The sequence below is a fragment of the Octopus sinensis genome, linkage group LG5 (assembly GCF_006345805.1).
Source record: "Octopus sinensis linkage group LG5, ASM634580v1, whole genome shotgun sequence".
Classification (NCBI taxonomy): domain Eukaryota; kingdom Metazoa; phylum Mollusca; class Cephalopoda; order Octopoda; family Octopodidae; genus Octopus; species Octopus sinensis.
The window spans coordinates 21,834,437-21,861,079 of record NC_043001.1 but is presented as its reverse complement, the minus strand read 5'-3'; the positions used below and the strand labels follow the sequence as shown (position 1 = coordinate 21,861,079).

At 33.0% G+C, this 26,643-nt stretch overlaps 1 protein-coding gene across 4 annotated transcripts in view; it reads left to right on the top strand.

Moving 5' to 3' along the window:
- The window catches only part of LOC115211676 (double-stranded RNA-specific adenosine deaminase-like), a 100,190-nt gene that overhangs the window by 42,930 nt on the left and 30,617 nt on the right, over positions 1 to 26,643 (top strand). For all 4 annotated transcript variants that reach the window (XM_029780317.2, XM_036503214.1, XM_029780316.2 and 1 more), the window contains 4 exons: positions 18,167 to 18,311; positions 20,221 to 20,404; positions 22,159 to 22,252; positions 25,045 to 25,200. In XM_029780317.2, coding sequence (XP_029636177.1) covers positions 18,167 to 18,311; positions 20,221 to 20,404; positions 22,159 to 22,252; positions 25,045 to 25,200 — 579 coding nt within the window. The remainder of the gene's footprint in view (positions 1 to 18,166; positions 18,312 to 20,220; positions 20,405 to 22,158; positions 22,253 to 25,044; positions 25,201 to 26,643) is intronic.

Sequence of the window (26,643 nt, the reverse complement as noted above, 5' to 3'; positions counted from 1 at the left end):
CCAGGCTCCAGTCTGGTCTGGCAGTGTTTCTACAGCTGGATGCACTTCCTAACGTCGACCACTCCGTAAGTGTAGTGGGTGCTTTTTACGTGCCACCGGCATGGAAGCCAGTCAAGGTGGCACTGGCATCGACCACATTCAGATGGTGCTTTTTATGTGCCACCGGCACGAGTATCACAACTACAATTTCCATTTGAAGTGACTAAAAAATTCTTCAACGTGATGCCTCAGCATGGCTGCAGTCCAATGACTGAAACAAGTAAAAGGTTGATGACTGCATGATTATATTATGGCTAGTTTAATGAGTACAATCAGCTAGTTTAATTATGGCTAGTTTAATCAGTAAATAATCATTGATAGTATTAAGATCTACAGCATTTTCTCTGTAGTGCCAGAAGTGAGAATTTAATATCCATATTGGTGTTGTCCATTCTGAATTTAGTTTGTGTTTTTTAGGTAAAGCCCTACAATAGTTGTTGTTAATATTATGCACTTTGCAAAGGCAGCGAGCTGGCAGAAACGTTAGCACGCCAGGCGAAATGCTTAGCGGTATTTTGTCTGCCGTTGCATTCTGAGTTCAAATTCCGCCAAGGCTGACTTTGCCTTTCATCCTTTCGGGGTCGATAAATTAAGTACCACTTATGCACTGGGGTCGATATAATCAGCTTAATTCCTTTGTCTGTCCTTGTTTGTCCTCTCTGTGTTTAGCCCCTTGTGGGCAATAAAGAAATAAGAATTGTTAGCATGCCAAATACTATACTTAGTGACATTTCATCTGGCTTTACATTCTGAGTTCAAATTCTGCTGAAATTGACTTTGCCTTTCATCCTTTCGAGATAAGCACTGGGTTCAATGTAACTGACTCCCCCAAAACTTCCAGACATGTACCTATGGTAGAAAAATTATTATGCACTTTGTATAATTAAAAATTTCCATTGGACCACTCTGTAACCTTTTATGTGCTGTTCATGAGATACTTGCGATAAATCTGAAATGCAAAAATCTAAGGGCTTGAATTTTTTTTTCTATCTTAACGGCTTAGTCATAGAATGATGAGTGGTGTCCAAGACTCTATTGCAGGACCTCTGACACTGGTGAGAGGAAATTATCCTCAAACTGGAAACCTGGTTTGAATGCTAGCAACAGAGTGGACTCCACGAAATGTACTCCAGAACCAGGTGATGGTGTTAAACCATTCGACAGATCAAGTTTACCGCTCGGATGTTCTTTGAAAATATTCCTTTCAGTTTTCTTATAATTTGAATGTTTACATTTAAGATAATATACTGCAGTAGCTCCATGTTGTAAAGACATGGTCAGTCAGTGAGAATGTCACATGTGTGTGTGTATGTCAGATGTGACAGCTTGAGCTGTGATTTCAGCTTTCATGTTTATGATGACATTTGTATATTACTTCAGTTATCTGGACTATGTTAACAATATTAAATGCTGAATTGTGGACCGAGTGGATAATCCATAACCACTCCGTCCCTCTTTGTGAATAGGTGGCCTTGTGGACAGCAAAAGAGAACCTTGCTTTTGTTGGCAAACACAAACTTTTTAACCCTTTCGTTACCAACCCAGCCCTGACTCTGAGTACAAATGTCTTGTTTTCATAAGTTTGAATTAAAATCTTCCACCAAACCTTAGTCACAATTTATGTTCCTAACACTAGCTAAATGATAATTAAGTTATTTTACTAAATTCTTTGTTATATTTAAAGTAATTGAAAGAAACACAGAGCATCTCAAAATAAATACAGTAACAAAAGGGTTAAGGATGTTTCTTGGTTTATTTCAAGGTTTTATTATAGGTTGTGTATGTCCTATAGTTATAGTTTCCATTAGCAGAATATTGGTAAAAAGATTACCAGCATCCACAGTAGGAATGTTTCAACTTTGTAAGTTTCCTGTAAAATTTTTATGAATTAATTTGGTGTGTGTATATTATGCATCCTTGTGGCATAAATTTCTTTGTGTTATCTTGTTACGTAGCAATTTTATGTGTAAGTATGTTGATTTTGGAGATTACAGGGTGAAGGGTTTATTTTATTTGTGAGACTTTATGATGATTGTGGGGCTAATCCTTCCTAGATATTGGGACACAGTAGATCCTATGTAAGCATTATTGAGTTTAATTTTTAGTTGTGCCCTGGTGTCTTTCTTAGTGTTGCTTAGGTTTCTTATGGATTTGTCTTTGTTCTTCATAACAGATTACTCCTATCACTTTTACATATTACAATTTTATCATTATTTCTCAGATCTTATAGAGGTACTCTTTTACTTATCTCAGTCATTTGACTGTGGCCATGCTGGAGCAGTGCCCTTAGTTGAGCAAATCGACCCCAGGACTTATTCTTTGTAAGCCTAGTACTTATTCTATCGGTCGCTTTTTGCCGAACCGCTAAGTTACAGGGACGTAAACACACCAGCATCGGTTGTCAAGCAATGTTGGGAGGACAAACACAGACACACAAACATATACACACACATACATATATACGACAGGCTTTCTTTAAGTTTCCATCTACCAAATCCACTCACAAGTTTTGGTCGGCCCAAGGCTATAGTAGAAGATACTTGTCCAAGGTGCCACGCAGTGGGACTGAACCTGGAACCATGTGGTTGGTAATGAAGCTTCTTACCACTCAGCCACTCCTGCGCCTATGATTATGATTCTTGTTAAGTGCATTTTTGTTATTGCCTTTACATCCTGATTTATTGCTTTTACACCTGAATAAGTCTCACAGGTTGTCATTGATTGTTATTGTGCCTTATTGCTAAGAGTCTTGATAGAATGATAAAGTAATTCCTGTTCAACTTTCTGTTTTTGGTGATATTTTTATTTAGCCCTTTAGCATTTAAGCAGCCCATATTTGGTCAAAATATTCTACCTGTTTTATGTTCAAATTTGCTAGATTCTGATCTCTTACACCTACACTACAATTATTCTAAAAATAAGCAATCACATCACCAAAATCTCAGAACAGCAACATAATGCATAATTAATTCAAAGCATTTGATAGAGAAATCTGAATACTAAAGGGTTAAGGTGAAATTTTGTGCTGAAATTCAGGTGTGTATTTCGAGCAGGGCTAAGACATATTGTGAAATGTTAAGAAAATTATCTTCTTGTGTAGACAACAATATTTTCTTATCACAAATACAAAGTTTCTTTATTTTGTTGAAAGCAAAAGTTTGTAGCTGATGAGATATATTAAGTAAAAATTTGTGATGGATTGATTTTTCAATGTAATTTTTAGGTAGGAAATTTCTGTTGTCAAGTTTTTTATATTCTTCTTTGCTATCATCATATATAAAGATGAAAGATTTATCCACTTGGGTTGAGAAGAATTGATTACCTTTTTCCAGAATTCTAAATACGTTTATTTTGTTTGTTTGTTTTTTTCTGGTTCATTATGCATATTTATTTTTGTGTGTGTGTTATTAATTTTTACAAGGAAAGGTTGATAGTAACTTCGGAGTACCAGCTGCCATTGAACTCAGGTTTACTTTGGTTTCTGGCTCATTGTGTTTTTAGCAGAGTATTTCTTTGTACACTCAGCATAGAAACACTTGTCATTTATCTTAACAAATGGTATAACCAAGTATTTAGTTAAGGGCATATTTCTTAGAATACCTTTATGCTAATAAGCAAATTTTTAACAACTATTTCCCCCATATTACAAGAGTGTCTTGTTAAAAAGATTTTAGGAGAAAATAACCTATAGCTCACTCTGTAATTCGGATTAATAGAAACCTGTGCGGAAATCATTCTAATGTAATCCTCATAATTATGCAGTTGTTCCATACTGTAGCTAAAATGTTTTTGCTTAGTTAAGTATTTTCTCCACTACCCATCAGCACAAATACTATAAAATTTTCAATATAAATTGTAAAACTATCCTATTTACTATGTAACTTAGAATATTACATGATTCAACACAGCTAAATTAAATTCAAGTAGTTCAAGTAATAATACTAACTGCAATTTCACAACTGCTTAGGTAAGGAAATAGTGTATAACTGTCAGGTTAAAACTAGTACTTGCTATAAAGCATGGATTGGTTGTACCACAACTAAATTCATATTCAGATACTACCAACACATAGATCCATTCAGGAACCCCACTAAAAAAAAATTCAGATACTTATGTCATCTTAGAGTCACAAACACCCATTATGGTTTTGAATGGAGTGTACTGGCTAAGAGAAAATCTTACATTGGAAATAAAACATCATGTGACTTGTGTACTGCAGATGCCAAGATTCTGCTTTATGAGAATTTGGAAAGAATTGCTTCACAATATATAAAACATACTTACATTAACAACCATGCTTCTGCCTTGGTGGTTAATATATTATATGTTTTCTAATTGCACCACTAACTGCTTATCCAGCCAATGAACTAGACTTCTCTTTCAGATTTATAACTAGACATATCTTACACTCCTGTGATAATTACCACAATGTTTATTTCTTTTTTTTTCTTTTTTTTTTTTGGAATATTAATTTGTATATTTGTATTTTTGTGTCCTGTTAACTTGTGCTAAACATGGCTGTATGGTTAAGAAGTTTGCTTCTGAATCACTAGTTTCAAACCTAGACCCACTGCAAAGCACCTTAGGCAAGTATTGTCTACCATAGCCCTAGACTACTCAAAGACTTGTGAGTGGATTTGGTAGATGGAAACTGAAATGCCTGATAAAAAGCCTATTTTGTGTGTGTGTGTGCACATGCGTGTGTACACCTTCTTGTCTTTACATTGCATGAAAGCTGTAAATGAGTGTCACCACCATACAAGTGGCATCCTTCAGTTCCAAAAATATTACTTTTGCTTGTAAAACAGATGAGAGTTAGCAACAAGAAGGGTACCTGATTGTTAAAAATTTGTCTTAATGAATTCCGCCTGAGTTAGGCAAGTATAGAAAAATGGATGCTAAAAATTATAATGATGTAAGTATATATATATATATATATATATACACACACAGATAGATAGATAGAAAGAGATAGAGAGAGACAGAGACAGAGATAAGTACTTGTATGTGTGTGTAAAAGCATTACACACACATATATATATAATGCACGCACGCACACACACACACACACACACACACACACACACATATATATATATATATATTATATATATATATATATATATATAGTCTTTTAAGAGTGAAGGATATTCTATGTAACCCCTGATTTCATAAATTTTTTCATTTAGCCATTAATTAAGAGAAAAATAGGTTTAATTAATAATGTATTTAAAAAGAAGGATACACACACACACACATATATATATATATATATAGTCTTTTAAGAGTGAAGGTTATTCTATGTAACCCCTGATTACATAATTTTTTTTTTTATTTAGCCACTAATTAAGAGAAAAATAGGTTTGATTAATAATGTATTTAAAAAGAAGGATGCTGGCAGATCATATTAATTTATTAATTACACCACCTACTAATTATACTGCACATGAACAAGACCTTTTTACACATGAACTAAACATTTTGCACTCCCATAAAGAATAGAACTTTCAATTTTTTTACTTTCTAATATATATTATTAAGTCTTTACCTAAGATTCAGTGAAGATTAATCTAAATAAAACTAGCTGTATAGTGTTTACTACTCAGTTTTAATTAACAATCGATTTTAAAAGAATACTAGAGTATAGCATTCTGTTTTATAAACAGTTATTTGCTGTTTATAGAAAATATTAATTTAATATTGTAAATTAATATTTTCTATGAAATAAATTGCTTTTATGTTATATAATATTTATAAAACATATTAATTCATTAACTATTGTTCACTGTTGAATTACTGCTTAAAAGAACTATATATGTAAATATAGTGTATTTGTATGTAAATAGTTGAGTTGTGGCTATTGAAATTCTTATTTATAATAGGTTCTTTATTTACAATAGAATTTACTTACATAATACTGCTATCACCAATATGACAAAACCAGACTGTTTCAATAGAGATTTATTTATTTTATTCAATGTGACAAAGCCAGATTACTGAGCAGAGATTGACGTATTTTATTATTTTATTCATATTTTTATTAAAGTAAGTATTAACCCTTTAGTGTTCAGATTACTCTGTTAAATCTAATACTTTTCCACTCAAATTGTTTTGAATTAATCAAGCATTATCTTATAGCTTTGAGGTTTCAATGATGTGATTGTTTATTTTTAGAATGTCAATGTAGGTTAGGTGTGAGAGGCTAGATTTGGCCAGTTTGAATATAAAACATGTGGAATATCTGGGCCGGATATGGCCAGTTTAAACACTAAAGGGTTAAAGTAATTTTGATCAGCATTAATCTGTGATTAATTGATATAAATTAATTATTCATGATAAACGTGAGTTTTAATATAATATTAAAGGTGATTTAGACACATGTGGAATTATTGTAATGCACATCATCTGGGGTTGGATTCTTTGGAATAGTCCTATTTCTGCTAAGATTTTTTATAATCCTAAGTATAGTGTAATATAAAGTGATTAGCATAAAGATATAAAAAAATTTCATTCCTCAGTTAAATATTTTTAAATAATTATTGAGATATTCCCTCATTTTAAATAGTTTTAATTTGTCCAACTTTCATTTAAGTCATGTGACTGCCCGTTTAGTATCTCTATCCTATAGTATTGTTCTTACCCAAAGCAAGAAATCAGCATCATAGATCAGCACCCACTACACTCTCAGAGTGGTTGGCATTAGGAAGGGCATCCAGCTGTAGAAACTCTGCCAAATCAAGATTGGAGCCTGGTGCAGCCATCTGGTTTGCCAGCCCTCAGTCAAAATCGTCCAACCCATGCTAGCATGGAAAGCGGACGTTAAATGACAATGATGATGATGATTCTCGCTAATGCATTGCATTGCAATCCAGAATATTAGTTGTCTTAAAGTCGACAAGATCAACAAAATTCTCACAGCTAAAAATTTACAAATATTATTACTTACCTTCTCCAGGAAATTGCTTGAACTTTAGTCAAAACCGATTTTTCCTCTCTGTCTTATTGTCTTAACTACCAACTCCTTAAAAATAGTTAACACACATTTATTTTATAACTCTAATATGTGAGCAGTCACTTCATTATCATCACATATTTAGTCTCTAAATTCTTATTCCTTTTCAAAATCATTTAGAAAGTTCTTTCACACACTGTATGATATACACTTATGATAATAAGCCATGCAATATATGCACTCCTGAGTTATATAGAATCCTTTTTTCCTAATACCAATTACCCTAAAGACACTCTTAACTAGTCCTTCTTTGAAGATATAGTCACTTAGAACTCTGAAATATTTTAAACCAATGATTTTTCTGAAATGGATAATTTCTTTTCCTTCTTTAGAATCTCACCTTCCATTTCTAATTATTTGTCGGTAATCTCCCTATCCATTATGTTTCAATTATATATGCAGCTGTGTGTTTATTTTTTTTTTGTATCATTACATAGACTTGCAATGGGTATAATTTATTTTGCTTCATGTATCTATATCTAATTTTTGTACATACACACATAAATACATTTATACATATATGGGTTTTGTCTTCATGCATATATATATATATATATATATATATATATATATATATATATATATTTGCATAAATGCATACACATGCACAACATTATATAAAGAATATGTGAATTGATTTCAAGATTAAGAAAGGTCCATATTATTTGGAAAGTTAAACAGAATTGTCGGTAATGATTAATTGGAAACTGAAGAGAGACAAAAGATAATGGTGAACAGCTTAATATATATCCACCTCTAGAATATTACTACAAATTAATATTACTAATAACGATTAAAATTTAAGGTTACATACATAATTATTACATTTATTTACTTTGGTATTATTAGTTATTCCTTTTTCTGATAGTTAAAGCCAATCTCTTGCTTTTGAATATTATTGATTTTTTTAAACTTTTAATTATATTCATATCTAAAAAAAATATTTTACGTTTATAATCAATTTGCTTCCTTATTTCTCTTAAAATGTTACTTTTATTTCAATAAATTTGGAAAATAATAAATAATTTTAAAAATAAGCTTTGTTATTATTAAGCTGGGACTTGGAGCATAAATTAATATGACATTTTGGTGGGAGGTTTTAATTTAGATCGCTTTAAAGCAGAGAATTTGTATCTTAGAACTTGAGATGGTCTCAAGCAGGTTGTTATCAAAAGGATTAATGCAAGGTGACTCTTCTTATAATGTGTGTCTTTTGTATCTCCTCTTCCAGCCGTATCATTATCGTTCTCCTATCTTGTTATACATTTTAAACATTTTTATATGCTACAGCTAGATGCCCTTCCTAATGCCACTCTGTAAAGTGGTCGACATTAGGAAGGGCATCCAGCCATAAAAACCATGCCAAAACAGACAACTGGTGCATGGTGCACCCATACTGTCCAATCCCTGCTAGCATGGAGACAAATATTAACTGATGACGATTTTATCATGTAGCTTTGACATTTTTCTTATTAGACTTGTTTACCAATTCCTAGTTATAATATAACTTTGATTTAATCTTTATCATCCATAACTTATTTTCTATTCATCTATATAGCAATTTAATGATATATAAATACTCATACACATTTTTGTTAGTAATTGCATCTCATCCAAGTAGCATCCCATCTTATAATGTCTGATTGCCTCTTCCAATTACTTTGTAAGTTTGGGAGAGGGAAACTGTAGGAAGCTCATCATATGTGTAGAGTGCAAAATGATGAATAATGTTTACATTCCTTGTTGGCATTATGATAGGCTGTTCTGGATTTTCAAAGACCTGTGAAACAAAAGATCCCTTACTTGAAAAACAGGTCAGGGTTTGCAAACGGAGGACCAACAACAAACAAATAAAAACAACAATGCCTGAGATATGTCTTCATGCAAACTCATGCTAGTGTGAAAAAGCAGGGATTAAATGTGTGTGTGTAAAAAAAGTTAATAAACAAAAGTTGGCATAATGAATGCACTTACAAGGAATACAAATAAACAAAAGGAATAATGTGATAGTCTTATCTGTACAGCTGTTTTGGGCAAACTATGACTGTTGCCATAACCATGTGATAAAGTCCTATAGTATCATAGGTGAATAGAATAACATGAATTTTTATAGCCAGAATCTTCTGATGAGGATAACATGATTTCACCACACGGATCCCAAAAAAATTTGTGTTGTTTTGTACACTACAATATTATGTGACTTTAGTATAGATTTCTGAAACAGCTGTAAAGACAAGTGGGCTTCTACATCATTCCTTTTGCTTATTTGTATTCCATATAAGTACATTACTTACACCTGATATTCTTTGCTTACTTTTTTTTTTTACCTGCTTGATAGACATTGTTCTTATAGCTGATCCCTACACCAGAGCTACCTGCCCTGATGAAGGAGTTGGGATTTAAGTTTTGATTTATCTGTGCACTATTTGGCAAATATTTATACCATACTTTACTGTTCTTCAACACAAACACACACACACTCTCTCTCTCCATCTGTATATAAATGTACTATAGTAAAATAAGATACTTATTTGAAAACATTGCTTATATATAAAATCTGTAAGCAAGGCAACTAATTTATAACTTATGTCAAGAACTGGGGGGAAAACATTGAAAAGTAAGTAAAAGGAAATAGTGAAAAAAAAACTATTAAAAAAAATACTCAAATATGTAAACAGACTGTTAACTTACTAGAAATATAACAAATGTTATATGGTATAAAATATAAATATTTATACTTAGTGAAATGTGTGAAAATAATTTTATTTTATTACATATTTAACCATTTTGTTACTCTGTTTCTTTTAAATTGCACTTGTTGTTTTAATTGGTTTTAAAGATAATGAAGAATTTAATAAAATAACTTTGGCATTATTAAGCTGATGTTTGAAATGTAAAATTATGTGAAATCTTGATGGTAAGTTTAAATGCAGGCCACTTTGAAACCTGAAGTTTATATCATAGAACCAAGAAGGGGCTCAAATTGGTTGGTATCAAAAAGGTTTAATATTAGCTAGATAATGAAAACATACTAGGAAGAATATATTACAATGCTTAATTTTATTTTAACATAAGTCTAGAATAAGTAAGGCAAGGACTGCTTTTCACCTGTTAAAAAAAGTATGGAGCGCAAGTGTAATTTCAATAAAGAACAAAATAAGAATTTTTAACACTAACGTAAAAGCAGTGTTATTGTATGGGGCTGAGACATGGCGAACAACAGTTAAGTCAAATAAGCAAATACAATCATTCATCAACAGATGCTTGCATAGTATACTTAAGATTAGATGGCCCAAACACATAAGCAATATGGAGCTATGGCAAAGAACAAATCAAGTTTCGATTAGGGAGCGAATATCTAAGAAAAATTGGAAGTGGATTGGTAGCGCAATTAGAAAAGACACACCAAATGTAGCGTAAATGCTTTAGAGTGGAAACCGGATGGATATAAAAAGAGAGGTAGGCCTAAGAACTCATGGTGGAGATCAACACAAAAGGAACTAGAGAAAGGGGGACATTCATGGCAGAGTATAAGTACAGAAGCGAAAAATTATGCGACATATTTTAATTATAAGTGGCCTATACTCCGCGTTGGAGGGTTAAAGGCAGGGAAAAAAAAGTCTAAACCTAGTTCTGATTTACAAGAATAATATAAAATCATGGTTTGAATAATTACAATAAATTTCATTTCTAATTGTACATTAATACTATGGGTTTTTTTTTTCCACAAGAGATATTGAACCAATGTTTTTATGAAAATATAAATGATAGTATAAATAAAGCAACTCAATAAAATTGCTGCTTTCCAAAACAAATTAAATGTTTAAGCTTTTGAAATAGATACTAAACTGAATGTTGAAATATTTCAAAATTATATTTAGATCAATTACAAAAACAAAATATTGTTGTCATAGTATTTTAATGTTATTTTTGTTTACGTAAAGGAGATTGTCCTACCTTTCAAACTGTCATTATTTTTTAAATCCTATTTGCCACAATGTTATTCACAATGAATGAATTCCGTCTTTTTACGTATGGATAATGTTATCTCTTTTCATTACGCCATAAAGACCGATATTATGTAATAGAAATGTCTTTTATTCAAAAGAATGCACGACAATTAGAATCTAAAACATATTATCGATGTAATATTATTCATTGTAAAACATTACACATTTGTTTAATACAGATACTTAGATATATAATGTTCCTGAAATCATTTTATAATATATGTAATGCATAAAGAGATAAACTGAAAAGGGAAAATAAGAAAAGGAAGAACTAAAACCGCTATATAAGCTAAAATTTAGGAAACTTGAGTTTGGAAAGGTTTAAAAACTTCTATGCATGTTGTTCATAATCTGTTCAGAATGTTTTTTAATAGAAGAATATTAGGAAACTGGCTCTCAAATGCTTCCAATGTACATAGCACATATGGTATATGTGAGGTTTTTAGGCACTTTAACTCTGCAATCTAAATTCCATATAATATTGCAATTAATTTTTTTTTCTCTTAAGCTTCCTAATGTATTCTGACAAAGTTGTTTCTTTTTATTTAATTGGGTTACAGAATGAATGAATATGTTGCAAGCACTGGTTCTTGAATGAATTAGCTGTTAGATCTGCTTACGATTTTATTGTATTGTTAGTCATAACAGAAGGTCATACATGGTTTTCTTAAGTTTGATGAAAAAATATTTGCAGTTTTTTTGTTATTTTAAACTTTTATGCTTATTTAGGAATAAACTTATATTTAACTATAGTCAAAGCCTTGTAAATGGATTTAATAGGCAAAAACTGAAAGAAATCTGTTGTGTGTGCGTATATGTGCATGTGTGTCTGTGTACTTGTTTACATTTGCCCTTGCATTTACACGTCTCCAAAAATCACGCGCTACAAGCAGTTACATTGTTTGCTTGTGAAAAATCATTTGCTGGCTTTAAACTTCAAAGGCATGAAATGAGAAATCCCTTACTTGAAAAAAAAAAAAGAAGGTTAAAGAAGAAGTAAATATCTAGCTGTAAAATAATGCCCCAATAACATATTCATGTAATTCATGTTAACATGGAAACAAATGACATTAACTTTGTGTAACTATATTTCAATCTATTGATTTATGCTAATTGTTTTGTTTTTACTCTTTATTCTTGTGTAGCCTGTTAAATTAAAGATAGAAGAAAAGCTAGGTCAATCAATATTCTTTTTGTGATTTCCAAATTGCTGTTCAACAGTCACCCTCATCCCCAATGATGGCCCCACTGTGACAATTGAAGGCAAAACAGGTCAAGTGGTTTCCACCCATGCACCCTACACCTGTAACAGTAGTCTCTGACAAATCCTTCTTACTCTGGGTTGCTGGTCTCTCTGATGACTTCCCAGATATTGTAGTAGGGGGTTCAAAATGGGTGAACTAGGGGACCATATGTTGGGGTCACATGATCATGCAAACTCTCTGCCAGCTATTCTTTTGGTCATGAGGACCATGTGGGAGAGAGCAGAGTCCTGTTGGAACAGACTCTTCCTTCACCTGAGCTTGACTACCATAATACTGTAATGGCATTGACCCTGTGGAAAATAATAAGGCAGCTTGACTTGGCTCTTATTGTGTATAAGAGAAGCAAAGCATGATGGGTATTTCAGGGTACTTGAACTTGTCTTGCAACCGCTTCAACCAAATCCTATGGTTCTCAGTGGTTTTGAATTGTCCTCTCCTCATTATATGCTTGATATTTCTTCCTATTATATTCAGTATCTACTGAAAATGTATTTTCTCACAGGAGAGTTGTAATCCTAGTTGCCCTTTTTTGTTCTGTTCTTATATATGACATAAGGCGACGAGCTGGCAGAAACGTTAGCACGCCGGTCGAAATGCGTAGCCGTATTTCAACTGCCGTTACGTTCTGTGTTCAAATTCCGCCGAGGTCGACTTTGCCTTTCATCCTTTAGGGGTCGATAAAATTAAATACCAGTTATGCACTGGAGTCAATGTAATCGACTTAATCTGTTTGTACTTGTTTGTCCCCTTTATGTTTAGCTCCTTGTGGGTAATAAAGAAACCTATATGACAATGCATTTGAAATCTATCATGAGGAAAACTTTTTATTTTTCATTTCAAAGAAGAAGCTTTCTTAGAATAAAAGATTGGTTACAGCATCAGTTTGAATTTGAAATGAGGAATTAGTGTTTGGTAAAAATGTACTAGTATGTGAGGAATTTCAGAGAAGAAATAGTTTTTTTTTTTTTTTTTTTTGGAAGATGTAAAATTTTTGTGTGCTGTTTAGTATGCCTGGTGAGTGTATAAAAGCAGAATTAATACATCAGACTTTATCACTTTCTGTATGTTCTACAAAAAATTAAGGAATTCTTATTGCTTATCGAGGAATAATTTGAGATTAATGAACTGGAAAAGTGTTTGGGAAGGAAAAACTGTGAGCAGAAGCAGTAGAAAGACAAAAATAATAACCAGTTTTGATGAAAGATAAAAATTACCAGATATGAAGAGAATTTATGTATCACTCTGTTTAGCTAGCTGTTTAACTAATTACTCATTATGCTGCAAATATGTATAAGTAGATGTTTTCAGTGTTATTAGTTTTTTTCCATGCTAGCATATTTTATGGCTTTTCATTTCTATTCCTATATCAATATAAATATTTTTAGAATATGTCCAATTATTTCAATCCATAATTTTCTTAGTTTACCTATTCCATGACTATTAACTTCAAATCAGTGTTTGAATCATTGCAGACATCCCTTATACGGCATCTTCTGATAGTTAGCTTGTTTTTCTCAGTGCGTTAATATGTATATGTATTTACTTATATATGTTTTTCCTGTGTATGTGTATGTGTATTTTCGTGTCTGTCTGTATAAGTGTGGCATGTAACATCAATATTGTTGGATGAGAAGAAAAAAGAAGCTGCATGATGTGGATAAAGAATGCATGAAGCAGAATTAGGTCAAGGAAATTAGGATGCAGTAGATGATGCTAGGTTTAATTTTCAGCAGGGAAAATTATTTCATAAATCCAAGATGATAAAGATAGGGATGATTGTATGATACATATGGATATATATGTTGTGTGTATGTGTGTGTGTGTGTTTGTGTGTAGTTATGCATGTGAAGGGTGAATAAAAATAACATCAGTGGCATTATTATTATTGTTGAAGGAGGCAGCACTGAAGTTTCTTAATGTTACTGTTTAATACAGATGAGTTCTTTGGTCTGCTTACAGAAAATGATGGTGTGTAACATATGTGCTTTGTATTTTGTTTGCAGGTTAAAACACGACTAAATGTTGTTGTTGTTTTTCACGGCATTTAAAGTATGTCATAATGAAAGTCATTTCTGGCTATTGAAATCCTTTTACATGCAGTGTAAAAAGAAGACTTTGTAATATAGTACAGTATTATAGGTAATAACGGATACTGTGAACTAGGATAAATGTATTTCAGATCAATAGAAGAATGTATGGTCTCTGACTATAGCAGTAGAGAGAGAGAGAGAGAGAAGAAGCATCTGACTCCTTTGTAAATCAACACATTAAACAATTGTAATACTGTTGCAGCTTGGAATATTAACAAAGTATGTCCAGCACATTATCAAAATGTACTTCAAGCATTGTTGGTACTATGGCAGCTTGCCTTTGTTGTGAAGAGGAAATATGTGAAAATTTGTTCACTTAGTTGTTTTTGTGTCCATTTTACTTTGTTAGCATGGGTTAGACAAACATTATTACTGAGGCGTTGTTTTATAGTTGGATGCCCTTCCTGTTGCTAACCTTCATCTCTTTTTCAAGGGATCTCTTATTCTACATGTGTTTGATGGTGCAAGACCAGTGGACAATTTGTCAACAGAAAAGATGACAACATCACCCATTCTAGCTTGTTATTTTCATAGAAGTGCAGACATAAACAAACACACAGACATACACTCATGCACGAACATATCTATACATTTCTAGTCAATACTATATATATAGGCTTGTGTAAACACTTTGTCTTCAGATAGACAAAGAAAGTGAAAGTAAAAAAAAAAAAAGGAAAAGAAAAGCAGAAAGGAGCAGCAGTCAAAAACCTAGGTACTGAGAGGAAAATAAACTTAATCAATAGAAAAAAGAAGTTTTAATAAATGCATGGGAAACCTGTTGAAGTAGTTGTGGAATAATGTAATGAATAGTTTCTTATGGTTGCCTAAGATGCATACAATCAGATGTGTTGTTATTGAAAGATAATAGAAAGTGCTGAAAAGTAGTGGCTAGGGTTGTATGTGCTAGAAGTCAATCAGTCTCAAGTAATTTGGCTACGACTACTAAAAGAGAGAAAAAAGAAAGAAAGGAAAACAGATCTGTATAACTGGACTTGCCGTGTGCTTACATTTAACCCTTTCAATACCAACCCGGCTGAAACTGCCTCTGGTTCTGTAGTACAAATGTTTTGTTTTCATAAGTTTTGAATAAAAATCTTCCACCAAACTTTAGTCACGATTTATGTTCCTAACACTAGCTTAATGATAACTAAGTTATTTTACTAAATTCTTTGTTATATTTAGAATTAATTGAAAGAAACACAGAGCATCTCAAAATAAATACGGTAACAAAAGGGTTAATCTGTGGGACTATTCAGGATGTGTGACCACACATAGTTTGGGGTCACACAGGCCAATTGCAGTGAGTCTGAAAACAAGGATATTATGGGAATTTTATAAATCTTATAAAAAGGAAGAAGAGATATAAGATTCCTTGTGTTGTAGTTTTGCAAGCTTGATATAGTTACTGAATCACGTGACTCAACTAAATGGTTACGTGAGTCATACTATTTAAAGGGGTTAGCATTTTTATATGAGAGCTGAATTTAGTTATTGAATAGAGCCTCAAGAAGCAAGGGACTTCATAAGACTGCAGCATTTCTTAAATGACTATGCTACAATAAGACTAAAAGGAAGGGATTGAACTAATATATAGCAGACTTATAATATTGAGTTCTCAAACTTCAAATTGTTTTTGTATATTATTAGTAACACATAAAGGGCACCTGTGCTGGTGACACAGAAGGCATCTATGCCAGCAACACATAAAGGACACCCATGCTGGTAACATGTAAAGGTCACCTGTGCCAGTGACACATAAAAGGCACCCATACCAGTAACATAAAAAGCACCCAGTACATTCTGTAAAGTGGTTGGTGTTAGGAAGGACATCCTGCTGTAGAACCAAGCCACAACAGACAGCTGGGGCTTGGTAGCTTATTTTTGTATTTACCCTTTCGTTACCAAGCCAGCTGAAACCGGCTCTGGCTCTGAGTACAAATATCTTGTTTCCATAAGTTTTGAATTAAAATCTTCCACCAAACCTTAGTCACAATTTATGTTCCTAACACTAGCTGAATGATAACTAAGTTATTTTACTAAATTCTTAGTCATATTTAAAGTAATTGAAAGAGACATAGAGCATCTCAAAATAAATACAGTAATGAAAGGGTTAAAGAAGAAATAGTTGAGAGTATGTTAAGCATTCTGGAATGATCTGAAAGATGAAAAATTCTGTTTCAAAATGTCACTGAAAATAAAACTTGGTCTGCTACAAGAAACAAACCACAATTAGAAGAATACTGGCTCTAATGTTCCCAATACACACCTGCAAAGAACCCATTTTTTTTAACAATGCAAAATGTATTGTGTACAGTGCTCCCTAGTAAGAAAATGTTACCAACCATCTTTGAATTGTATGTGACTACAATGCTGGAACTCAGTTACAAAATATAAAAGTAGACTATCTGAGATTTAAGTTAGGCTGCAATCAACTTATAATCTGCATTTTGGTATCATGTAAATTTCTTTTCTTTTTAAGGTGAAGAAACATATTAGAACTTTGTATGCTAGGAGGTGTCACTTTATTGATTATGTCTGCATATGTTTGTGTGTCTTTATGTATTCAGACACACACACACACACACACACACACACCATTGTAACAGTGCCAAGACAGAAGAGTTAGATTCCATGCAACTTAAACATCAACAATAATTATCACATAATGCCAGTTTCTCCCTCTTCATCTCTCTCCTCCTCCCTTTAGCCCCCTCCCTCCTCCTCCCTTCATCCCCCCCCCTTGATTCTCTATTGTTATATGTTTTTCCTTTCAGTACTCCCAATCTATCAATAAGCACAAGCAAAATTCTCATCTCTCTTTTCAAAGAAGAATTCTTCTTGAAACATTAGTTTGCTTTTTTTTTTTTCTCATGGCATAAAATTTTCTTCACTATTTTATACTTTTTATTATATTTACTATTTGCCACTGCAGACCAGCACTAATTTCCTTGGATTTTATTATTTCACATTAGCAGACCTTACAATATCTACAATGTTGACTAGGGTTAAGTTTATATGCATGAAACCAGTGATGTTATGGAAAACAGGAATTTATAAATATCTGAAATGGTGTTTAACAACGTAAGGGAAATGAAATTACCTAAACATGGAATCAGAACATTTGCAGTCTCAGCTTGTAGAAGAATCGCTTCTCTCTTTTTTTTTCTTTTTTTCAGTGCTTATCTTTAGTTCATATTTTCATATCTGTGCAGATTGATTAAATAACATTTAGATAAACAGCAGAAATACTTCAAAGGAAAACAAACTAGAAATGATTCTTGTGATTTATTGAAACACTAGCACTATGACCCGGCGTTGCCGGGTCATAGTGCTAGTGCATGCATATACAGCTGCGTGTGTACGCACATACACGCGAGTACTGTCCAAATCTCCGACCAATCACATACAGCTAGCTGGCAGTCAATTGGCGTATCAAGTTTCGGGCATTTTGATTGGGTTTTGGATAGAAAATTCACAGAAAAGTCACTTCTATTGATTTTTTAATGGTTTTGCGGGGTGACTGGGGAAATGTAAAGATGTGCACGATCATCCTTGGACGGTTTTGAATGACCATAGAAAGTGCGAGCCCTCTAACTGAAAAATTGTGGATTTGTATAAAGGACACACACACACACAGACAGACATTTTGCCGTTTATATATATAGATATGCAATGATTGAAGTGATAAATAAAACATTTAATGTTATTGTATTGGGAATTATTTTTTTTTCTCTCTTCACCACACAGGTTTAAATTCGCCGTGATTCTTGGTAAACGCCAGTTCCCCAGTATGGAGTGCAACAGTAAGAAGGATGGTAAGAAAGAGGCAGCCGATCTGACATTGCGCATTCTCATTGCTGAAGGACAGTATCAGTTAGAGAACACCGTCTCAGTAAGTATTTTACCGAAAAATGCTGTGTTCATATTACAGTTTGTAAAAGATAACATTTATTCATTGACAATTTTATTTACAAAAAACATATTGATTTTAGAACACTGATCAAATGTGTTTAAAATTGGCTTCATCCTACGTTTGTTTAAGCTAATTTCTGTTGTTGTTAATTAGAAATAGAAAAACCAGAAAAAACATGGGGTTTTTGTTTCAATAATTTTACCTATTTTCATTGCTTGAAATTTTAACTAAAAAATCTAATAGAACTGCTACGTGTGATAATATGATTTTTGTAATGCAAAAAATCTTGATTATGTTTTAAGAATCATTAGATAATGTGTCTATTTTGTGCTAATACTTTCAACTATTTAACTAATTTCATGATTTGACCCTTTGCCTGTCCAAAGCATTTTCATAGGTTTGTCCTAAATGTCCATACTTGTTTTTAGACTTTTAGCCCTTTTACTTTCTGTATTACTATTTGCCACTGTTCTGAGTAGTATAAAACTTTACTTCCATAAATCTCAAGTTACTCTGCTTGTTGAAAGAAATTGGGAATGTGTATCATATATGATACATAGACAACAGGGAAATGTGATACACAGGACAGGCAAAGGGTTAAGGCTTCATATTTCAAAAGTTATCTAAATTAAAAACTATCTAAGATTTGTATTGTAAGGTTAACCAATCTGGAGTCAAAAGCAACAGACAAATCAGCTTATTATGACAAAATAATTACATTTGACATTTGGATGTAATTTCTTTTTGGTCAGAGGTCCTTACTAATTGAAATCTAAGAAGTATTTTATCTTTTACAAAACCCAGAGTCAAAGTACAACTTCTTAAAAATCATTTAACATGCCAATTATATGAACCTGCTAATCCAGCTTTGGTTCATATTTATTCTACCACTGCCAGTGGTACATGAAACTTTCCTTAATTGCAACCATCAGTTATTGATCAGGCATGATGTATGCCATCATCACACTGTTATCCTTACTATGTCTGTATATTGTGAGGTCATATTTTCTTAGTCTTTCTCTATACCGACACACTCTTCAGCAGACTACTTCAGTTACAACTTACAAAATATTGCTTCTTTGATTAGACTGACAGGAAATTGGTTGAGTAGTTCAAAGGCTTATTGTTTTGATGTCTCTTTTGCAAAACTTGGCTTCATGCTTTTATCTCTACTGAGTCAATAACACATTAACCAGTTGCAGTTGTCTACTAACTGAAATTGAGATACAACTGATGCACTAAATGTGTCTGTTGTTCTCTGCATTCATCATTCATTCAGGCTCCTATGTGCTTCAGATCTGCAGTCTCATTTCAGCAACTTAGCGTTTACAGTAGTTGTTCCTGTTGTTGGATTGCAGCCACTGTCTTGAGCTGTTTAGTTGAACAAATCGACCCCAGGATTTCTTTTGAAGTCTGGTGCTTGTTTTATCTTTCTCTTTTGCTGGACTGTTAAGTTATGAGGATGTAAATAAACTATAAACAGTTCTATATTTAAGAGATGAGGAATTATGTACATTATTTACATTTGACAGATATTTGTCCTCATCTTGTTTGTTGTTAACACCAAACAAGATGAGGACAAATATCCATCGAGTGTAAATAACGTAAACTAAAACCAGTTGTTAAGCAGTGGAGAAGCAAATGCACACACACACACACACGGTGGACTTCCACACAATTTCTGCCTACCAAATTCACTCACAATGCCCAGGGTTTTAGTAGAAGATACTTGCCCAAGGTGCCATGCAGTGGGATTGAACCCAAAACCGTGTGGTTGCAAAAGCAAGCTTCTTAATCTCACAGCCATAAATTACTTTGTAAATCTTTATTTTCTATTTTTAATTCTTATTTTATTTTTTTTATTTTATTTTATTTTTTTACTCTATAGGCATTGAAAACAATTCCACCTGCAGAAATGACACATTTCGATAAAATGGCTGCCTTGAGTCACCAGGCATTTAACAATATTGCCTTGCAAATCCCCGAGAACCTTGCTGGGAGAAAAGTAATCGCCGCTTTGGTGATGAAGCGATCACCAACGGATACGGGAATTGTTATCAGTGTTGGAACTGGTGAGTAAAGAACAAGTTCATATCAAGGTTTTAACTTACAGACCCCTTGTAACCTTCTTTAGTAATAATAACTTGAAGAATACTATTAAATTATCAATTCCAAATGATACTTAATATTTAAGTAATTTGATCTATAATTGATCCCTTGCTTTAACAGTTATTGCTAAAAGAGATCACAATGATCAATAATTTAGACTGCAATTATCTTTTAACATACATTTTACAACCCTTGTCCCTTTTTTTTTTTTCACCTTTTTACCTTTATGGTCTGAATATTTACAATATTTACATAAATTCAACATCAATTTTGTCTTAATGATAGCAGTAATATCTTAAATTAGTTGAAACATGATAATTTATTTAAATAGTTTTAATTTAATTATTTAGAATTAATTACTAGTGAAACTTTGCCATTAATGTGAACTACCTCATTTAATATTCCAATTATCTGCCAAAAGGACATTAAACATGCAAATTGGCCTACATTATTTAGTGATTAATATCAGTGGGTACATAAGCAGTGGTGTTGCGGGTAGTTAATGAAAGTGGACAGTTGACCAAACTTGGAGTTGAAATATGCATATACAGCTGTTCCTTCTTTGTTTGTAAGTGTGTACAGGGCTGCTTTTATCTCCAGTGTTATCTTTGGCATGGTTTCTACAGCTGGATGCCCTTCTTAATGTCAACCACTTTACAGAGTGTATTGGATACTTTTCTCATACCACTGGCACTAGTGAGGTTGCCATGTAACTTGCAAGACAAAAAAACAGCTGGGGAATTCTGTGTGTATGTGACCAATGATGAAGATCCAATGTAATTTGAGATGGTAATCAAATGATAACTAAAGTGTTAAAATAATCCAAAAATTAAGGTGATCCAAAGTATTGGTTGAATAAATATGGAAGATCCATGCAAGCATATGATAAAGCAAAGCAATTACAAATAATAAAAAACAACTGCCAACAGGCTCATCATCATCATCATTGTTTAACGTCTGCTTTCCATGTTAGCATGGGTTGGACGATTTGACTGAGAGCTGGCGAACCAGATGGCTGCACCAGGCTCCAATCTTGATCTGGCAGAGTTTCTACAGCTGGATGCCCTTCCTAACGCCAACCACTCCGAGAGTGTAGTAGGCTCAAAGAAGGATAAAATTGCTATAGAATAAAAATATGTTTCTGGCATAGTCCTTTGTTGGATAGTAGAAGAAAGCCCAGAAGAGGCTGGGAAAAGAAAGAAGAGAGGAAAGGAGATTAAAAGAGACCCAGGAAAAATGAGTTAAGTGTGTGTATGTTATGTTTATATTTCTATAGACATGTTTTATAGTTCATTAAAGCAATAAGTATTGTTGTGAAAAATTCTCATCAGCTTATCTAATTGTGACCTATGGTATAGCAGTAGTCAGTTGAATGCATTGAAGTAACCTATAAGTCTTTAATTCAGATTGTGTTGTAAATTGCTCTTTATAGTAATTATCTGTGCAAGGTGCAATATGGCAGTTGAGCATGTTACTTCTATCTTGCCATGCAATATATTTGTGTGTGTAGTAAAAAAAAAAAAAAAAAACCATCAGGTGGTGCCCATTTGGAAAAGATAGATCTGGTTGGTGCATAGAAATCTTACTACAATAAATGTAGTTGGCAACATAGAACAGAATTTAGTTTAGCTTTGGCAATCAACATTACAGCTATTTTGATGTGTCTGTGTATTTTGTGTTTGTTCAAGTTATAAATGAAAAACTATTACACCTTTAGGTAACCGCTGTTTAACCGGTGATCATTTGAGTTTGGAAGGCAACAGTGTCAATGACTCTCATGCTGAAATAATCACACGCCGAGGTTTTCTGAGGTAAGTTTTTCCCTTCAGATTTCAGATTTAGTTTTGCTTTGTTAATTCCTTTATATTATTATTTTTATTATTACCATTTAAGGTGGTGAGCCAGCAGAATTGTTAGCATACTAGGCAAAATGCTTAGCAGTATTTTGTCTGTCCTTCCATTCTGAGTTCAAATTCCACTGAGGTTGACTTTGCCTTTCATCTTTTCGGGGTTGATGTAATCAACTAGTATCCTCCCCAAAAATGTCAGGCCTTGTGCCTTTAGTAAAAAGGATTATTATTATCATCATCATTATTATCATTGTTATCAATTTCATTTTTGTGAAATTATTAGTGTTCATTATTTATTTGAATGTATGTCTTGACTCACAAATCCTGTAATTTATGCATTGAATTACGTTGTGCATATCATCATCTCGAATGAAGGTTGAAAGGAACAGGTTCTCTGTTAATCATTTTAAGGAAAGATATATACCTTTTATACATTTTATTTATCAAAATAATACAAAAGAATACTGATTAATGTGGTGCCCTAGCATGGCCACAGTCTAATGACTGAAACAAGAAAAAGATAAATGTTATTAGTTGTTTTCAAAAAGATTTTATCGAGATTCCAGTCATTTTGACTACAACCTACCAACAGAAGGTGATCAAATTAGCTTAATGATATTAAGCAACTTTCTGAATCTTATTGTAAAGAATAACTATGTCACTGAGAAAGTGCTTTCCCAAAATATAAACAAAAGCAAATAATTTTGATTTCAGTATGTAACAATTGAAATATTTTCATTATTTTTTTAATATAAAAAATATGCATGTCTGAAACTATTTAATGGAAGAATTTTTCATTTTCTGTAATATTCTATAAAAGTATTGATTCTTCAATATTTTTGATATTCACCATACTTGGCACAGTATTTCATTCACAGTGTTCTCCAGCTTAAAGCATTACCTGAAACTTTGGCTCATACAACATTATAGAAGATAATGGACACAGGAAAATTCAAGGAATAACAATAGATTATCCATAAAACCTATACAACAAAAGTTTTGCCAAGGCTGAACAAAACATATAAAAAAAGCCAAGTCTATATTTTTACTATGCCATTAATTTAGCACAAGCCAATAAATCATGTCAGTAACAACTATGCTTGTGGCACAGTTCCAGCCCGGGAAAGTTACAACAAATAGAAAATGGAGTGTCTGCAGTATCTCAATATATTTCACCGCACCTCGTAATACAGGGTAGTGCATTTGGGAGCTTTAGTATTCCTTTGCATCAAAATATGTGAAGAAATATTAGAATTTGGGAAATTTATAATTTCAATTTTGAAATGGTTGAATTTTATTCATATATATACATTTGTTTTAATAGCACAAAAAATAATTAAAACTGAACAATATGACCTTGCAACTGCTAAGGAGGAAATCAGAATTCTTACATTATAGCAGAAAAGCATTTAGGAATATCTTTCTGTAATCAAAAGACTAGAAGCAGACTTGTGATTTCACTTAATTGAACTTGGAAAAATAATGAATTGTCTATTCCCCCACCCCCACTCTCTCACATTTCACCTGGGATAACCATGTATTTCCTCTACAGCAAGACACCTATTTCTGTCCAGCTATCATAGTTTAATCACTCATCATCTGCTACAAAGCCACCCCACTCAATACCATTACTCCTCTTAGTTGAGGGGTCTTTGCCTTCCAAGTTATATGGTAACCTTGCTGGTGCTGGTGCTGGTCCATAAAAAAAGTACCCAGTATGCTCTGTAAAGTGATTGGCATTAGGAGGGTCATCCAGCCATAGAAACCATGCCAAAGCTGATGGTTAAGTTTGGCATAGTCCTTTGGCTTGCCAGCTCCTGCCAAATTATCCAACCCATGCTAGCATTGGAAAATGGACATTAACTGATGATGATGATGACAACAGGTATTGGTGGTGATGACAACAATGACGACAGGTACTACTGCTGCTGCAGATTTGGTGTCTACATTCTGCTTCACAGACTCTTTTCTTTGGAGACATATCCTCAAAAACAAAAGGAAGTAAATGAGTAAATAAATAAAAATGTAACAGCTTTTTCTAGGAAGCTGATCTGTTTTGAGATACTTATATACTTAATCACTTGCTTATTGTAAATTAGCTTATAAGATATTGATATATCAATGTCTATAAAGCTGAAATGCAAAAAAGTTGTTTGATTTCTTGGTTATTTGTCTCATTTTGGGATGGGAACAGTTTAAGGGGCGGTAGATGGGGTTGGATTGGCGCCAAAATTTACACGGGGGGGGGGGCTAAAATGGGGTGGACAATGGTGTGAGGAGGGCTGCAAGTCGCTCGGGGGGGGGGTATCGTTTGGTTGCCATGGTGAGGAATATGGGAAAAGGAGAAAAGAAAGAGTGGAAGAAGAAAAAGAAGATAAAGATGAAAAAAGAAAAAGAAGAGGGCAATAAAAAGAACCAGGCAAAGAAGACAAACAAAAGAAGAAAGGGAAAAGGAGACAACAAAAGAACACCACCACCAAAACCCGAGTGAAGCATGGGTCTATTGATATATTAGTATTTGAATTATATTGTGTGACAGGTGAAGAAAATATAAGACCTTTTAAGAAATTAATAAAGAGCTGTCTGTTCATTGAGAAGTGGTATGTTTGTATGTTTAAGTATTATTTGGAAAATGACTGTACAATAGACTAAATTCAAACAGAGAATTAAAATGGAAATAATTTCCATAGAAATATTGGTGGCAAAATGTTTCTGATACTATTATGCAAAACCATTATTTTTATCTTCTGCAGATATCTATACAGACACTTACTGGAGTATGATGCAGAAGTACCCAATGATCTCTTCGAGAAAGGTGAACGTAGTATATGCCGGATTAAAACCAATATAACATTCCATTTATATATATCTACTGCTCCTTGTGGAGATGGAGCTCTTTTTTCACCCAGGTAATATTTTTTTTACTTATCTAAAACAATTGCATTCTATGTTTATGAAATATACATGAATACTGAAAGGGAGAATTGAAAATTGCTTTCTACACATAGATTATTGTAGGGTAATAAATTTACACAGCATATACTAGATCCATGCTGAAAATATTTTAGTCATAACAAGTTAGCTACAGATAAAATACTTCAGTTTTCTGTTTAGTTTTTTCTTCCCCCAGTGAAGATCACTTTGTATTATTAGGTTATGAAGAATGGATAGTAAACTCCATATAAAAACTTAATTGATTTCATAAAACATTTTAAAAGATCTTTCCCTTCTTATGTTAAGTTTGCAACCAGGATTTCTTGTAGCTAATCTTGTTTCTTATGGCAGAAATATACTTTGAAATGGAATCTGTTGTTTCAAAAGAATTTGAAATGAAGTGTTAAGTTATAAGGTAGTCCTGTTTACTGGAGCATAAATTTCTTTTCTAATAGTTGTGAACCATTTAGGTTCTGCTCAAACTTTTATAGCATTTTTTATCATAAAAATAATAACCTGTGCCAGTGATGCGTAAAAGGCACCCACTACACTTTTGGAGTGGTTGGCATTAGGAAGGGGATCTAGCCATAGAAAACAAACCAAAATCAGACTGGAACCTGGTACAGCTCTCCAGCTTACCAATTCCATTCAAACCATCTCATCCATTGTCAGCATGGAAAGCAGATGCTAAGTGATGATGATTCCTTTCTACATCAAAATTATTCCTTCCTTTTTCTAACAATTCTATTTATCCCAATTTTAATATATACTGTCTTCTCAATTTCCATTCTGTAGACTCATTTTTAAGATGAGAATCTTGACAAAAAGAAATTTCAGTTTCTTATCCTAATTACGTTTCTAATACTCTTTAACACTTTTGTTTATTAGTATCACAAAATAGGATAGATTCTCAGAATGGTTTGTACTAACTGATGATACAATAAAATAGAATAAAGCTTAGCTGTCATTTGCGAACACATATGACTTGGTAGCTTGTACTACACATTTGATAATTGTTTTGAGGTGCCTATGTAGTCATGTACAGAGAAACACAGCTTCTTGGCCCTCTCTCTTGTGACTCAGTGGAGCATCAGTGATGTGACAGCTAGGGGGGAAAGAGAACTGCACTAGGGACTCATTTACGGCTGAGCAGACTGGAGCAAGCAAAACATAATGAGCCACTAGGTTCAGGAATTGAACCCATGACCTTGTGATCATGAACAAAACACCCTGTCCACTACCCATGCACCTAATCATTATGGCAGCCATTTCTCTTTTCATTACTATGGGCAGGTTGATCTTCCAGAAAACTACAGTATCCAACTTCTTGGTATTGACTGTGACCACAGATCTCACTTGAAGCAAATATGTTCAGTCCATTCCCATGTCGGCTGCCAAGAAAGTTGGATCTCTCTTCT